The 17024-nt window shown below is 43.7% G+C and overlaps 1 protein-coding gene across 5 annotated transcripts in view; it reads left to right on the top strand.

Moving 5' to 3' along the window:
* LOC106905226 (mitogen-activated protein kinase kinase kinase kinase 4) overlaps positions 1–16648 on the top strand; it is a 35184-nt gene extending 18536 nt beyond the window's left edge. The window contains exons 10-32 of one of the 5 annotated variants that reach the window (XM_014969923.2): positions 866–1041; positions 1128–1200; positions 1289–1499; positions 1592–1753; positions 1863–1949; positions 2863–3267; positions 4112–4264; positions 4639–4908; positions 5805–5893; positions 6785–6921; positions 7034–7128; positions 8857–9035; positions 9291–9399; positions 10117–10419; positions 12187–12304; positions 12749–12919; positions 13019–13162; positions 13251–13385; positions 13526–13626; positions 13765–13914; positions 13992–14151; positions 14232–14371; positions 14514–16648. In XM_014969923.2, the coding sequence (XP_014825409.2) occupies positions 866–1041; positions 1128–1200; positions 1289–1499; positions 1592–1753; positions 1863–1949; positions 2863–3267; positions 4112–4264; positions 4639–4908; positions 5805–5893; positions 6785–6921; positions 7034–7128; positions 8857–9035; positions 9291–9399; positions 10117–10419; positions 12187–12304; positions 12749–12919; positions 13019–13162; positions 13251–13385; positions 13526–13626; positions 13765–13914; positions 13992–14151; positions 14232–14371; positions 14514–14597 (3652 nt within the window). In that variant the 3' untranslated portion in view covers positions 14598–16648. The remainder of the gene's footprint in view (positions 1–865; positions 1042–1127; positions 1201–1288; positions 1500–1591; positions 1754–1862; positions 1950–2862; positions 3268–4111; positions 4265–4638; positions 4909–5804; positions 5894–6784; positions 6922–7033; positions 7129–8856; positions 9036–9290; positions 9400–10116; positions 10420–12186; positions 12305–12748; positions 12920–13018; positions 13163–13250; positions 13386–13525; positions 13627–13764; positions 13915–13991; positions 14152–14231; positions 14372–14513) is intronic. The other 4 variants (XM_014969973.2, XM_088013831.1, XM_088013833.1 and 1 more) reach the window with 4 other exon arrangements.
* Positions 16649–17024: the final 376 nt, after the last annotated feature.

Genomic DNA, 17024 nt, shown 5'->3' on the forward strand with positions numbered 1-17024 from the left:
TTTATCTCAGGCAGCCACAGAGGCTTAGATCCAAACACATTGGTGCCAAGCTGAACATCTGTGCTGCACCTGTCCTGGCAGCCTCTCTTGGCAGCAGAAACAACCCAGATTTCTTCTCCTCTCGACTCGAGATCTTACATTTTTTTGGTTACTTACCACAAGTTGATTGCTCCATGGTGTGATTTAAGTTTCAAGTAATTTAAGGAAGCTGTAGGAGTGATGAGGATGTTCATGGCTCACATATGACGAAAGGTTATTTAGGATGAGCTCACAGATGTGTTGGGAGTTGCTGCGCTTTAACACCAAAGGATCTGCTTGAATATATTTTCACTTGTGCAAAATAACACAATTTCACCATCCTTGTGTCATCCTGTCGTCGTCCAGCTCTAGTTTAGGGGGAATCGTTCAAACAACTAAAGTAATTTTTTCAGTCTCATTGTAAGTTTTACGGTTTACAAGCAGAATTGGAATTAACTGTTGCCTGATGATTTTATGTTACAAGAATCTTCCTTTTCCTGATGACAAATATTCATTAATTAATCTGAAAATTGCGTCTCATTTTACTGACGCTGACGCAGAGCGAGGCTACGAAAGGAAAACCTCATCAGTGTCGAGCTTACTTCTCCTCAAGCTGATTCAGAGAGATATTTCCAGCAGGATGATGACAATAAGAGCTCGAGTGGTGGAAGGGCGAGCCGATGAGCTCATCAATCGGGTTTCAATCTAGATATCGGGACTATTTCATCAGTTAAGAAATAATGGTTTATCAACCTTTTCCGTTTTGCCCTTTGGAGCACATAATATTCATCCAGCTCCTGCTGTCTTGTTTTCACTTTCCCATGATGCTCCTCTGCATTTTCGGCAGGTCCAAGAAGTTTTTCAGCTTCATCGAGAGCTGTCTGGTGAAGAACTACACGCAGCGGCCTCCGACCGAGCAGCTGCTGAAGCATCCCTTCATCCGGGACCAGCCCAACGAGCGGCAGGTCAGGATCCAGCTCAAAGACCACATCGACCGCACCAAGAAGAAGAGAGGAGAGAAGGGTGAGGCTTGGTTTGTTGAAGTCGTGCTTCAATTCAGAATAAAACAATTTGGACGTGTTAAAGCAAAATGTTGTTCTACGGTGCAGATGAAACCGAGTACGAGTACAGCGGCAGTGAGGATGAGGAAGAGGACCCTCCAGAGCAGGAAGGAGAGCCGAGGTACCGTCTACTAACTTCATCACCTCCTCACATCGTCCTCTTCTTCAGAAACCGTAACCGTTTTCTCCTCTCCTCCCGTCACATGCAGCTCTATCGTCAACGTGCCGGGAGAGTCGACTCTGCGGCGCGACTTCATCCGCCTGCAGCAGGAGAACAAGGAGCGGTCAGAGGCGCTCCGCCACCAGCAGCTCCTCCAGGAGCAGCAGCTCCGTGAGCAGGAGGAGTACAAGCGCCAACTACTGGCCGAAAGACAGAAACGCATCGAACAACAGAAGGAGCAGAGACGGCGGCTAGAAGAGGTTGGGTGTTTTTTTTTGTTTTTTTACATGGAGAGCGGCGAGGGGTCGGGTCGCTTCTCGGAAATGTTGACGTTCCGCTTTTTAATCTGCAGCAACAGAGACGGGAGCGGGAGATGAGGAGGCAACAGGAGCGTGAGCAGCGCCGGCGGGAGCAGGAGGAGAAGAGGCGAATGGAGGAGATGGATCGCCGGCGTAAAGAGGAGGAGGAGCGCCGGCGAGCCGAGGAGGAGAAGAGGAGGAACGACCGCGAACAGGTCAGCTTATTCATTTTCTGGGGAACTTAATCTAAAATATCAGACGACAAAAGTCGGGTCTTGAAGTTCTGGTCTTGATTTCTGTTCTGGTGCTTCGTTTGGCCAACAGGAGTACATCCGGCGTCAGCTGGAGGAGGAGCAGCGGCACCTGGAGAAACTGCAGGAGCAGCTGCTCCGAGAACAGGCCATGCTGCTGGTCAGTTTGTCAGACACACACACACACACACATGCACACACAGTCAACACTCACTTTGTCATTTATTTCTTTATGGTGGAACAGTGGGTTTTAGATGTTTCTTGAGTCCCCAACATGCCCCATTCTGGCTTTTTTCTGAAGGAAGTTGGTAGACCAGGATTTTATTTAGAAGCATCAGAGTAAAGGGGCTGAATAAAAAAAACATGCACTGCAAGATCACAAAATCTTAGAATTTTTTTACGTTTCTAGAGCAAATATCTTTGTACACCTGAGATGAGAAACAAAACTAAAGTGCACGTAACTTTTCAGTAAGATTTAGGAGATTGTTTTATGTCAGTATTTCCTCAATAGTATTTTATTAAGTACTAGTTCCATTGGCATATTTTCACTTGAAGCACAGGAAAACATCTTGTTATAAGTGAGATAATCTGTCTGTGGAACTATTCGTTTCAATCTGTATTAAGGCATTATTGACCTAAACAAGGTCCTATATTGTGCTGAAAAGTTACTTGTTAGTTTTGTCAAATGTACTGAGATATTTGCACTAGAAACCAGACTACGAAATTTGTTTTGCAGTGTTCCACACCTTTCAGGTTTTTATGATTAAAGAAAGAAAGCTAAGTGTGAGCTTTTTCGCTCCGTTTCACAGTCATGCATCACTTTAGTTTTTCCCATAAAGGTTTCAGTGAAATGCATAAAAGTTTGTATTCGTGAGGCAAAATGTGGGATGTAGTGCGGATGTATTTAGAAGCACTGCATCTCATACTGACAGCCTAATTTCAGGTTTCCATGGAAGGACATTTTGTGTTTTTGTACTTCTTTTAGTTTGTGTCATGTATCTGTTCTATAATAAAGGCTGAATCAAACAAAACGGCAGTAGCTCATGTGTTTCCACCACCGCGCTCTGCGACAGGAGTTCAAGTGGCGCGAGCTGGAGGAGCAGCGCAAGGCAGAGCGCCTCCATAAGCGCTTGCAGCAGGAGCAGGCCTACCTGCTGTCGCTGCAGCATGAATCCAAACCGCAGCCTGGCGACAAGACAAACCCCCCACTAGACCGTAGCAAACCCCCCCAGACCTCCACCCTGCCCCCCGACGGAGCCCACACCCCGTCCCCTAAAGCCGAGGGCCTTGACGCCACTGCTTCCGAGTCCGCTAAGGCCCCTCTGGTTGTCCCCGGAGACGGCGCTAAGTCCCAGCTAGCAGAGCAAGACGGGAGTGATGAGAGCAGCCCCCCTGTTACTGAAACCCCCACTGACTCTAAAGCCCCCCAGGCAGAAAGTTTGGAGGCTGCCGCTCATCCCCCTCAGCCAATCAGAGAGGTGAACCTCCTCCCTGGCTCTCTCTGCCCTGCTGCCTGCTCGTTTCAGCTTCCACTTGCTTGCCTTCACACACTATAATTATAGAGGCACTATCTGACACACACAAATAGTTTCCTTAATGTTTTCATTTTTTTATTGGATACTGAGGTGGTAAAGAAATTTTTAGGTTTGGATGAAAGTTTCTGCCTCTGAACTTTGCCTGAAAGGCTGTTGGTGTGTAACCAAAGGGCCAGATGCATGCAGACGACTGAGGCCCAAACTAACATGCAGAGCCTGTCCCGTCTGCCAGGAGCCCCTCGTCTGTCTTTAACCGTCCACTTTCTTCACGCTGGGCTTTTGTATTTACAGATGTGCATCTGTTTGCACGCTGCAAAAGCACAAAATCTTACAATGTTTTTATGGTTTGCAAATATCTTAGTGCACTTGGAATAAGATCAATCTAGTATGCAAGTAAATTTTCAGCAAGCCTGTTTTAAGTAAATACTTCCTTAATGTTGATTAGAAAGTGCTAGTTCCACTGGAAGATTATTTTACTTGCAATATGGGAACAGGACATTTTTCCCATCTTACAAGTAAAATAATCTAGTGATTTTGTGTTTTTGCAGTTCAAACATTGTGTCTAATTCTGAGTTTCCAGCATGTTAATATCTTTCTCACCAGTTGCCTTTGTTTGAAAAAAAAAATGAAGACAAGGAGATGGGAACTACATTTTATGTAAATATTTGACTTTGTTGTCACTTTCGGCTGTAGTTCCTTTCTGCTAGTTTTTTTTTTTTTCCTCTGTCAGATTTGGTTCATCCATTAAAATATCCCCAAGCCTTCATCCCATGTTTGTCGTCCTCAGGCTGACGAGCGTTTCCGTAAAAACATTCAGGGCTCCCCTCAGTCCGCCCCTCCTTCCAAGCACCCCCCTCTGCCTCCCCGCTCCTCTGAACCTTACTCCAACGGCGGCTCGGCTTCGGAGGCCTCCGCCATGCACCGACCCATGGAGCCTCAGGTAACTCCTTCCTCCTCCTCCTCCTCCATACTCTTATAATTGACGTTTAATTGGAATAATTTGAGTTTTACTGCTTGGAAATCTTTTCCGAGTAATTTCGACAACACAAGTTGACGTTATATGCAGCTGAACCGAACTTGAAGGTTTATTAACGGGACTGGTCGGAAACGAAAGCAAATTTGAGCCAAAGAAATGCAACAAACGAAGCCTTACCTAAACGAGGGACGCATTGTTTTGTGTTGTTCCGTGTCTGCCGTCTGCATGTGTATCTATCAAAGCACACACGGGTGCTAAACCTCACGCATCTTCCCCTCGTGTCTCACTTGTGTTGTCTGCTTGTTTCGCTTCCCCTCCTCTTCCTCACTCCCTAAAAGGTCCAGTGGTCCCACCTGGCTGCTCTAAAGAGCAGCAACAGTGCGGCCCCCTCTCCTCCTCCGCCCGTGGTCTCTCGCTCCCAGTCCTTCAGCGAGTCTGGCGGCGTGAGCTCTAGCTTTGCACAGCTTCACCTGCGCTCCCAGGACCCACACCATCACCACCACCCATTGCCCGTACGCCCCGACCCCCAACCCCAACCTCCCCTCCACCACCCCCAGGCCCAGACCCGACTCGAACGCCAGACCAGCGGCGAGGAGGTTCCTCCCAAGGTAAGGAGCTGGAGAGGGCCGCTCTTATCCCACTCCCCTCCTCCTCTCACATCGTCCTTCACTCTTTCCGTCTGCCTTTGTTTGTTTAATCTCGTTTTAGTCACAGCAGAGGTAACTCATAAAATGCATTAGAATTGAAGCTTCAAGTAACAAAAGCCAGTCACTACAAAGGACTTTATGACTCAGATGGCTTACAGGGCTCATGTGTTGCTCATTACGTCATAGTGAACGGGTTGCTTTTCTTCTTCTCGTTTTATTTTTATTTTCTCACTCTCAAGCCTTTTTCTGGTGCAGATACACAATGCTGATGGAAAAGTGTCTTCCCTTCAACGTAAAATCCAGAGTAGGGTGGTAACTACTTACATTTGCTTGAGTAACTTTTTGAAAAGGTAGCAGTAGTTTTATTACAATGCAATTTCTAGTTTTGGTCCTTAAAATATCCAAAACCTTTTTTTTTTTTTTTTTTTTTACCAAATACTTCTTTACTCTAGTAATTTCTTGGACATCTATTTTTTTACTTTTACTTTCTCATACTGAGAAATTTTGTTTGCTACTGAAGTAAAATTTTTGGATTCTCTACCCACCTCTGGTAAAATCAAATCTGAATAAATGCAAAAAAACAACAATCATACTTTCAAATTGTAATTTCATCTATTAAAGGAAACACCTGCAGACCTCACTTCACTCAGCGAAGGTCAAAGTTCATGATCTAAGCAATAAGAAAGATGTGTGTGGGGCTGCTTTAAGCTCAGCAAAACGGCCGTATTCTGCGAGGCAGCAAGCACTTCTTCACAGCATTGTATGTTTGTGTGTAAAGTTTTTAAATCCTTTCTAATTTGTGACAACGGAAGCGAAATGAAATATTTATCGGAAACGCCTTTGTCTGTCTCTGACAGGTACCAGTGAGGACAACATCCAGGTCTCCTGTGTTGTCTCGCAGAGAGTCCCCGCTGCCGTCTCAGCCCAACCAGAGGAGCGTTGGCAGGTCAGCAACTTTCATTTATCCAACCATGAGCAATTATTTCAAATTTTTTTTGGCTAGTTTAAAATGTACAGAAAATTTAGAAGTTATTTATTTTCCACGTTAAAGGTGTCATTTTTCCGCTGTGACCTGCGAGGCTGAGCTAATACAATCAGACAAAAATAATAATATAATTGTTTCTGTCGGGATCCACCGTTAACAGCCAACAAAGAACCAGGAACTAGCGGCATTTTTCTGAGGCTTGAGCTGGAAAGCATTCAAGTTGGCTTTGACATTTCACCCAGATCCTAGTTCAAAGATTAAAAACAAAGAGGCTAACTACAGTTAGCATTACACACCTTTAATGATGCACTTCTCAGATGTTTTAACCTTTAAACAATTAAACCATAGAAATGCAAGTAAACTGGTTATTACCACATTTTCAAAGCCTGGCAGCCATGTTGGATTTTGAAGCCAGGGTTTCTTTTTGTTTCTTTTGTTTTTGTGGCTAAACTCAGAAAAAGAATCAGACTTTTTTAAAGTGCTTGGTAGCACAGTGGTTAACATGTTCGTGTCGAAATAGTGTCTGTTTATGACTTGAAATCTGAAAATGCAATCAGGTTTATTGTGTTTGTCAAGTTATTGCTGTTACCTGATAAAATGTGAAAAGTTTCACTGCCTTGCAATAGTTTTGCAAGGTACTGAGAGGTTTCATTTACAAGCCATTCTAGATAACCAGAGGGTGGCTGAGTAATAATCAGTCATCATGTCATGTCGCCATAACTCACTTGATTTGTCAAGCAGAACTGCACCATGACGCTCTGCTGAATAACACTGCGCGGCGACAGGGGGCACATAAATTTATCCTAGACGGTTTACTTCAGGTTGTGCCGTTGAATTTTTTTTGTGTCGCAGTAATGTGGAGCAGCGCCCCCTGTGGGACAGAGTGGAGAAGCTGCAGCCTCGGCCCGGCAGCGGCAGCTCCTCGGGCTCCAACGCCAGCTCCCAGGCCAGTCCGGGTGACCGCTTCAGGCCACGTTGTGAGTCACCTGGTACTGTACACATTTCACATACTTTACTGACAAACTGCTGCGAGATTGAAAAAACAGCCGCTGTCCGTGTTGCGTTTCTCCTCCTCGCTAATGCCGTTTTGTCTTCATAAAGCTTCGTCTAAATCTGAAGGCTCGCCTCTGCAGCGTCCGGAAAACATCCCAAAAAAACAAGAAGAGAAGAACTCCTCCAGGCCCACCCGACCAGCTGTAAGTTCTCAGTCTGAATAAAAACGTGTCAATTTTTCCAACTTTATTTCTCATGCGAGAGATAAAAATGTGAAAAATGAAGCAAACTTTTTGCTGATTTATTTATATTTAGATCATAAACAAATAATTCATTATCTAAATAGATTGATTGCTTTTTCCAAGAAAAAAAAATGATATCAGAGATCAGTGTTTTAGAAAATGGAAAATAATCTGCAAGAAAAACTTTGGATAGTGTAGAATTAATTTGATTTTCCACGTCTAGATATGAACAGAAAAACAAAACGGATTAAACCATCTGAATGTTTTTTTTTTTTTATCTGAAAGACAAAAAAACTAAACAAAACTGAATTTTTACTTTTACTGTATTTTATTGTCCAAATTTCATAAAAAGTCTTTGAAACCAAAGTCTGGAATTTTGGAACAAAGTTCCCTGAATTCAGAGCAGATTTTAGGAGTCAAAGTGTTTCCTTGGCCTGGTTTTTACTGCTCAGATGTCCAGAAGTTGATCAAAACTGACAGGAAAATCAAAATCCTGATTGCATACTTGACGGTGAACAGCTGGAACCTGTTTTTATTTTTCTCTTGCCCTCCTTTGTTTTCTGCCACTCTTAATTTTCCAACCCAGGGTGACATGGTAAGCGTCGTTCACGCGTTTGCGTCATCATCACATCCTTGTTATGCTCGGGGTTCCTACACACTTTGGAAAATCTCAAACTCACATTTACCCCAAACTCAGCTAGAGTTTGGGGTAAATGTGGGAAAAATTAAAATAAACTCGGAAAAATATGCGTTTTTACAGACTTTCTTTTCCCATTTTGTTAGATGCTGCTGTCCCTTCTCCTTTCCTTCTGTATGTCCTTCCTCTTACTGTTTCCTTCCTTCCTTGTGTCCTACATCCTTCCGTCCCTTTTCTTGTCCTTTGTTCTCTTTCTTTAATTTTCCCTTCCTTCCTGTGTTTCCTTCCAGTCTCTGTTTTGTCGGATTCTGTCGAGTGTAGAAATATTGGCCATGTTTCACAGCGAACTTATTTTTACATTTTAAAATGATCCCAAAGGATTGGGAGCTCCGGAAACCAAAGTTTGGGAAAGTTCAACATATTTCCATGAAGGATGTGTAGGAACCCATTATGACCGCACCTTCACTCCACTCCCTGCATTGCACAAGTAAATGTGACTGATGATGACGATGCAGCAGCTTCTCTCATGCCTGCCACTTCCTCCTGTTCTCCGCTCGCCATTAACACAAAGCAGGTTAACCCTCAGCTGCAGCTTCCTGAATCTGGATTTGAATGCAGACACACTCCTGCTGCTTCTCTACACGTCAGAGCGGCTCCTTGTCTCACCTGGCCTTGTTGTCGGATCAGATTGCAGCCTGTTTGTTTTGTCGGGCATGTCGATAAAACGTCCCCTCCCTTTCTCTGCTTGTGGTTGACCTTATAAAACGGCATCATGAGGTTCCTGATTATATGCTACTAAGACAGTCTCAATGCATCCTGGTGACATTTTTACTGACCCCAAGGCTGAGTTTGTCTCTAAACACCTGATTACTCACCAGTCCTTCCTTTTTATTCCCTCGCTTTCTTCCTTTGTTCCTTCATTGTCAATTCTTCACTCCTCTCTCCCTAAAGATCTCTGCCAACTTGTAGAAAGCCAGGAGGGATCGGTGTGGCTTTGGCTTCAGATGCTTTAATGCTGTTCAAATGAAAGAGTCTTTAATCTGTCCTTGCAGGACCTGACCGCTCTGGCCAAGGAGCTGCGTGCGGTGGACGACGTGCGACCTCCTCACAAGGTGACCGACTACTCCTCATCGAGCGACGACTCCGGCACCACGGACGAGGAGGATGAGGAGGAGGTGGACCAGGAGGCCGGAGAGGAGTCCACCTCTGGAGCCGAGGACTCCAGGATGGGGTGAGTCAGAGTGTTTCACCAACAGGAAATGTTCTTTCTTGTATTCTTGTATCAATTCTTTTCCCAGGTTCCATATTGAAAAACTGCAGACTACGCAAATATCCATCATAAATTCAAAGTAAACTTTAGTATTTCAGATATTTAAAATGAACACGACAGACTGGAAACTGGAAAGTTGAGTCCGAGAAAAGTCTGGAAGCTCGGTAAACCCAAACTGAGCTGAATGGTCCTAACCGTCCTCTGACCCCCTGCCAGGAGGCTGAGCAATGGAGAGACGGATTCAGCTAAGACCATGCTGGTGGAGGACCTGGAGAGCGAACAAGCCACCACCCCCTCCAAAGACGGCACCCTGGTCATCAGACAGGTAGAAAACCTTCCCGACTGAAGCAAAAAACACGTTTTAATTTGACAAAAAAAATCCAGTTTTCATTTTCCCGGCTCCGTGTTGTTCAGTCTCCTCTCTGCCTCGTGTTGCTGCATGTTGACTGTGTTGTGATGTTCCACCTTCACGGATCTTGTTGTTAAAATGCAGCTCGCGTTTGCAGCCGGCGGTGTTGCTCTTCGAAGATAAACGACTGGATTATGCAATAATTTGCTAAAGTATTCACACCCTTTGAACTTTTTCATATTTTGCCACATTTCACCCAAAAGCAACAAACAAATTTGGACTGAATAGAGAGCATCTGTGAAGCCCGAATTTTCAGAATCTCGATTGGTTTTAGGTCTGGACTTTAACTAGGCTTTTCTAACATATGTGTAATATGACCATCAGCTTGGTTCGGCTTAACGTTTCTGAAAACGTGCCAGAATTATCCAAAAGACTGTTTTTCATCTGTTGTCTTGCTAAAAACAAAGGTTAAACAAAAGAACGACACAGATTTTGTCAATAAATAGAATTATTACAAATGGTAAATACGAAACTGCAACATAATTCAGTACATTTTAAGAAATACTAATCGATTGCAGACGGGGTGTGAATACTTTTGCGTCTGGATAAAAAGTTGCAACGCCCTGAACCCTGCAGCTCCTCTTCCTCTCCACCTGCTTGCTCGAGCCCAAGTGTGCCTGTTCTTGCTTCCAGAGCACAGCTGACACAAAGCGGTTGGTCAGTCTCTCATCTTCCTCCTCTTCCTCGCCCGGCTCTGGCCCCAGTCAGGGCGTCCCGGAGAAAAACGGCTTCCCTGGCCGCATTCACCACCTGCCCGACCTTATCCAGCAGAGCCATCACTCCCCTTCCTCTTCTGCAGCCATCCTTTCCTCCATCTCCATGCCCATGTCTCCCTCCTCCTCCTCCTCCTCTTCCTCCTCCTACCAGTCGTCCTCTAGCCAGGCCAGTCCTGGAATGTGCTCACAGATTCCCCTGGACGAGCTCACTGCCATAGAGGTATGTCGCCCTCACACCACAGAGGCCAACAAACAAGGAGCGGACGGTTTGGGAATAAACGGGCTCAGATGTGGAGAGGTTGTGTTCATCTAATATTTAAAACCAGGATTGGGGGGTGAATCAGTTTTTTTTATTATCAATTAATCAAATTATTTGTTTTTAAAGATTTAGTTTTTTTGGGGGGAAAAAAAATCAGGATTTTTATTTGTTTTTAAACAATCTTTGGGTTTCAACAGTTGAGTGATGTCAGCACACCCCGGGCGGCCATCTTGTTTGAGAGGAGTTTCTGTTTGAACTTTGAATTCAGGTCAACTCTACAACAAAATATCATTTTTTAATAGAGAAAATAGTCATAATGTTACAAGGATGGAGTCTGAATATCTACAGAATAAAGTTTAGTGAATTTATTAAATGAATTATTCAAGCTTTTTACTCATTAAAACAACCTTTATGACATTCTTCTGGTAAAACTGTGTCTGAATTTCTGATAATGTTATTATATTCTCACAATTTAACAAAAAATCTCCTACAGTGACCCTAAAACTCTCTTGCACAGCTCTCAGAAGGGATGGTTGAAATATAAGCCGCTTTTAGAAATAAAGCAAGAAAAAAATATATATATTAAAATTGAATCCGGTAAGGAGAAAAAAAAGTCACATTTTATTTTAAACTGCATCGCCCAGGCCTAGTAAAACAAAATAATTTACAGACACCGCGCACACATCTGATCCCGTCTATACCGACTGTGCAGTCCTTGGCTGTTGGTTCCCGTCTGCATCCTCCTGGCTTCACTTTCGCCTCCGTCTGACTCCACTGACACCTGGTTTTAATCCCTGAGCTCCTGCATTTTTCTTCTCTCCTGCTCCACAATCCACTGCATCAAACCGCCGCTAACATCGGTGCCTCCAGCTTAGCCGAATGTGGCCACAACATGGCGGAAACTAAACCGGATCTTTGGATTAACAACGGCGGGACGATTCCGACTAGAATGACTTGCATTTCTCGTGATTAAAGAAATCTTTTTTTTCCTCTAACAAATCACAGCGGCCTGCGTCTGGAAAGACTTTAATTTCCTTCAGCTCAGTTCTTGTCGTTGTCCGTTTGTTTCGTTTAAAACGTTTCTTCTCTCGCCCGTCTCTGAAAAACTAACATTCTGCACGTGATCCGTTTGTTTAAACGTGTTTTGCTGCCCATTTGTGTCGACAAAGTTCAGGTTGAAGTGGTTTTGTAAGACTATATTGATGGTGTGCAAAAAGAAACAACCTTGTTGCTCTCGCCATCTGACTTTAAATCTGGCTAAACTTTTCCTGTTTTAGGTAGAATCAACAGAATAATTTCTGTTTGCTAAATGTCAAACATAACGACATAATTTAGCCGCTTCCATCCGTTTTAAGAAAACACACAAAAACACAACATCATTGGCAGTTGCAGCTATCTTGCCTTTCAGGTAGAAGACTTTCTTTTGTGTACATAAACCGCAAGATTAAAGTTTGCAAATTCACTCAGATATTTTTCTTGCTGAAATTTAAGTTGGCTATAACGACCATTGTTACGTTTTAATGTTAAAAAATGTCTTTACTCTGACATATTCAGTATATAAGATTTGCTAAGTGTAAAAACAGGAAACGTTTAGTGTGATTTAATTTGAGACGCGGTTTTCAAAACTCTTCTTCCAGCTTTTTCTAACTAGTTCTGAAGGTTGAAGCCTTCAGTGCTGCTTTCCCATTTCAAACTCTTGTTTCTTTCTTAATGTCAAATATCTTCCAGTCCCAGTCAGAGAACAACTCCATGTCCAAACACAAGTCCTCTTCATCGTTCACACCCTTCATTGACCCTCGTCTTCTTCAGATCTCTCCATCCAGCGGCAGCTCCCTTAACAACATGGGTGAGGCGGCCATTTTGGGAAATTTTGAAACAAGACTGTGTATTATTTTTAAACGCTCAGTTATGTGTACCCTTTAAAATGAAAGCAACTAACACTTTATTTATACTTTCAACTATTTTTGTGCTTTTTCCCCCCCCATCTAAAACTCTCATTAGTTTTACTACACACCTGTGAATATTTGGAAAATGTGCCTCCATACTGTTATGTACAGTATAAGACGTGTTTCTGTTTGGCATCTAGAAATCTTAAAATGGCAAGAAATGTTTAATAAAAACATTTTTATGTCGGATTAAGCATCTACAAATAAAGTCAGGTTTATTTTAAAGCCTTTTGCTGATTTTAGCTCTTAATCGCAGGGAGTTTTTTTTTAGATTGAGAGTGTTGTATATTTAAAAAAAAAAAAAAAAAAGTCCAACCAGAACTGCTTCTGTCCGCCTCCTCTAGCTGGATTTGGTCAAGAAGGTCGGCTTGCTGACCCACTGAGGTCCGACCCGTCCCGTAAAGGATCGGTGGTCAACGTCAACCCCGTCAACACGCGCCCACCGAGCGACACTCCAGAGATCCGCAAGTACAAGAAGAGGTTCAACTCTGAGATCCTGTGTGCAGCACTCTGGGGTAGGATTTAAAATAAAATAAATAAAAAATCCAGAAATGGGAGCTGATTGACTTTGACCCGGACAGGTTGGCTAACTTGTTGTCCTGTGTCTGCTTCAGGAGTGAACCTGCTGGTCGGGACGGAGAGCGGGCTGATGCTCCTGGACCGAAGCGGTCAGGGGAAAGTCTACCCACTGATTAACCGGCGTCGCATCCAGCAGATGGACGTCTTGGAGGGACTCAATGTTCTGGTCACCATATCGGGTGAGGACCGCACACGGATTTCCAAATTCAGAATCTCTGTACTTTCTATGCAAAGCCGGTTCTACGGTTCTGCTCTGGGCTGTTGCAGGTAAAAAGAACAAGCTGCGAGTGTACTACCTGTCGTGGCTCAGGAACAAGATTTTGCACAACGACCCTGAAGTGGAGAAGAAGCAGGGCTGGGTGAACGTGGGCGACCTCGAGGGCTGCGTCCACTACAAAGTCGGTATGTTTTGTCGCTTCTTTAAATTTTATGAACAAATGATATTTATTCCAATCTTATTTGCGAACCAGAAATCCTTGAAAAGTTTTAGATGATTACTTGAAATTTGTACTTTTTTTTTTTTTTTTTCCTGAACATTGCAGTGAAATACGAGAGGATTAAGTTCTTGGTGTTGGCCTTGAAGAACTCTGTGGAAGTGTACGCCTGGGCTCCCAAGCCCTACCATAAATTCATGGCATTCAAAGTAAGGAGCATGACAGATTCACTTTTCTAGTCCAAGGATTTTTACCCCATGAAACTTTCACATTTTGCCACATTTCAACCCGACACTGAAAACATCCATTTCCTCTCTGAATCTAACGCGCACCTGGCTGGTCTTTAGTCTTTCGGCGACCTCGTGCACAAGCCACTGCTGGTCGACTTGACCGTGGAGGAGGGCCAGAGGTTAAAGGTCATCTACGGCTCCTGCTCAGGCTTCCACGCCGTCGACGTGGATTCCGGCGCCGTCTACGACATCTACCTGCCCACACACGTAAGCGTTCGGGCCCGAACCGCGAAGCCCACGGCGTCGTTTTCCGCTCTTTACCGCCCGACTCTCCGTTTCTCCAGATCCAGACCAACATTCAGTGCCACGCCATCATCATCCTCCCCAACACGGACGGCATCGAGCTGCTGGTGTGCTACGAGGACGAGGGCGTCTACGTGAACACCTACGGGCGCATAACCAAGGACGTGGTGCTGCAGTGGGGAGAAATGCCGACGTCAGTGGGTGAGGAGGCATTCCTAAACAGGAACTAAACAAATTGATCATGGGCTCATGAAGGTGACGCGCTCCTTGTTCTGCTGCAGCCTACATTAGGTCAAACCAGATAATGGGCTGGGGGGAGAAGGCCATCGAGATCCGCTCAGTGGAGACGGGACACCTGGACGGCGTCTTTATGCACAAAAGAGCCCAGAGACTTAAATTTCTTTGCGAGAGGAATGACAAGGTCAGAATGAAATGCTTTTTTTTAACTTAGCATATTATAAAATGGTAGCATGTCTCTTGTGATCAGTACGTTTTGGTGTCAGTATCTTTTTTCCACCCAAACTATCATTTATTTCTTCTTTTTTTTTTCTTCTTTCTTGTAGGTCTTTTTCGCCTCCGTGCGTCAAGGCGGCGCCAGCCAGGTGTACTTTATGACCCTGGGACGCTCCTCCCTTATGAGCTGGTAGCCAACGAGACGACCTCGCCCGCGCAGCGACGAGCCGACGACGGAGATGAGCCCGTCCTGAGCCTGACCTGGAGGAGCTCCCTCTCACACGCTCAGGCAAAAACCCAACCGCAGTTTGGACTGTAATCATGAAGATAAAGCCGGAGCGAACGGAGGCGTGTTGGGGTTTGTCACCTTTAGGTCTCTAGGCGCCTCGCTGCCCTGCGCGCTTTCCTCCACCTCCACCGAGGGAACAATGGTAATCGATTTCTTTTTGTGTCACGGTAAAACTCGTATGTAATTAGCGAATTGTCCGGAGGGGTCGACGGAAGGCAGCTTTTGCTGTTTGGGAAAACAAAACTTGATGTGCCAGAACTTGTGTAGCTGTTGACCTCCCTGTCGAGCATGTTTCTGAACAACTCCAGTCCTCCCCTCTGATCGGTGCTTGACGTGCGAATCTGCGTCTTCACTTTGTTCGCCTTAAAGTGAAAACTCCTATAGGGACCTTTGATTTATTTGTTAAACACAGAGTACAGGATCAGCAGCTTGTACATACTAACTACAGACTCGCGCAGGTTTTCCAGTCACTTTTACCACTTTGCCTCATTGTGCTGTAAGTTATGTTTTGACAGTATCCCTGTTGGTGACGTCATGCCGCAGAATTACACCCAGTTTTTTTTTTTTTTTTGTTGTTTTTTTAAATACACTGTATATTTTGTATGTGACTTGCTGCATATAAATAAACGGCAACAAAGCAGGACACATCAGACGAGCTGTAAAGGAAAAATCCACACTATTTATCCTCAATCTGTAATATTTTTAGGGCTCTAACTTTCTCATGAAGTGTTCGGTTTGACTCTGCTGTTGTCAGGTTTCTTTTTTTTTCTTTTTTTTTTCTACTGGAAATATAAGAACACACAAAGTAAACGCATCCAGAAATGTGACATTCATCCTGTTTTTCTTTTTCTTTTTATATTAGTTCCAAGTAGGGCTAGGGTTAAGCTGTGAATTAGCATGCAGGATTAGCAGGATGACGGGCTGGAAAAAGGGAATAAGAATCGGCTCGTCGTCTCTCTGCACAATCGGGACGTTTACCCGTTTCAGGCTTCATCTGTAGCTTTACGGTTGCCTTAGAAGGGTTCCCCGTCGATTTTTAAATTGGAGCTAAACCCTGAAGACATTTGGATGTTGTGCACTGCTGGAACTCCTAAAACCAGCCGTGTCACCCAAATCTTGGACCTCTTTTTAATGACGCTTGGTTGTTTACATAATCATGTCCAGATCAAAAGGCATCCAAACCAAAACAAATGTTTTACTTGTCATATCTGAAGCCCATTCTTCACTTCCCCTCCCTTTCCACAGTTCAAATGCATCTGTGCTTTCATTCAGACAACACAACTTCCTAGCAGTCTTTGCTGTCAGACGGTGCCTTCAGGTGCGTCTGAGGGTGACGGGATCAATATTAGGTGCTTTTTTTTTGTAGTCTTGGGCTGATGAAATCCCTCGTTCTCACAGCAGTGTTACAGAACCACTTCAGATCAGTTTTTTTTATTACTCAGTCTTTGTTTCTGACATTTCTCTACAGATAAGTATGCGACTGCAGTGGTTTTTAAATTGTAATGCACACCTTATGTTCGAAATGTTTACAGAAGCAGATGTTTTTCCTTTTTTTTTTTTTTTTTTTTTTCTTTTTCATAAAAAAAAAAACAGTGTGTGTCAGTATGAATATTTATGGTTTATTTTTAGGCTAGACTCTCCCCACCGTTTTGTATTTTGTAACCCTTTTTGTATTATCATTTAGACGTTTCTGTGCAGGGATAATCAACTTCTGCTCAATGAGTCCACAGTGTCATTTCACTTGATTCCTCTGCATCCTTCGCAGTGCACAGTAGGCCGCTGGCTGTGTGGCAGAAGATGTTTTCCACTACCCAGGTGACACGTTTCCCCTTAAACGTCACTCTGCCGTGCCTCTAATTTATGTCCTCTCTGTGTGTGCTATGGGGATTACTGTGTTTTACTGAAAGTCTTTTTTTTTTTTTTTCCTCCATTGAATAAAATCAGAAGTGATTTACAGAGCTGTGTCATTATTTCGTAAAACATACATTTTTCTGCAAATGTCTAGGTTGCTTCTGATGGTGCAAAAAATGCTTAAACTAGAGCTTGCTTACGACAAGTAAGAAGTGACTAATAATCCGTACACAGAATTTCTTTTATGTAGTTTTGATTGCAAGTAACTTTAGCAAGATATAGGAGCTTGTTTTAAGTCAATACTACTTGAATATTGATAAAAAGTACTTGTTCCACTTGTAGATTACTTCAGTTACAACAGGGGAAAATGTCTTGTTATAAATGAAATAATCTACTGGTGGAACTATTAATTTTTTAATCAATGTTAAGGATTTACTGACTTAAAATCGGTTTCTATGTTGTGCTGAAAGATAACTTGAAC

This window comes from Poecilia mexicana, unplaced genomic scaffold (genome assembly GCF_051168715.1).
Source record: "Poecilia mexicana isolate PSO_F unplaced genomic scaffold, ASM5116871v1 scaffold_2, whole genome shotgun sequence".
NCBI lineage: Eukaryota > Metazoa > Chordata > Actinopteri > Cyprinodontiformes > Poeciliidae > Poecilia > Poecilia mexicana.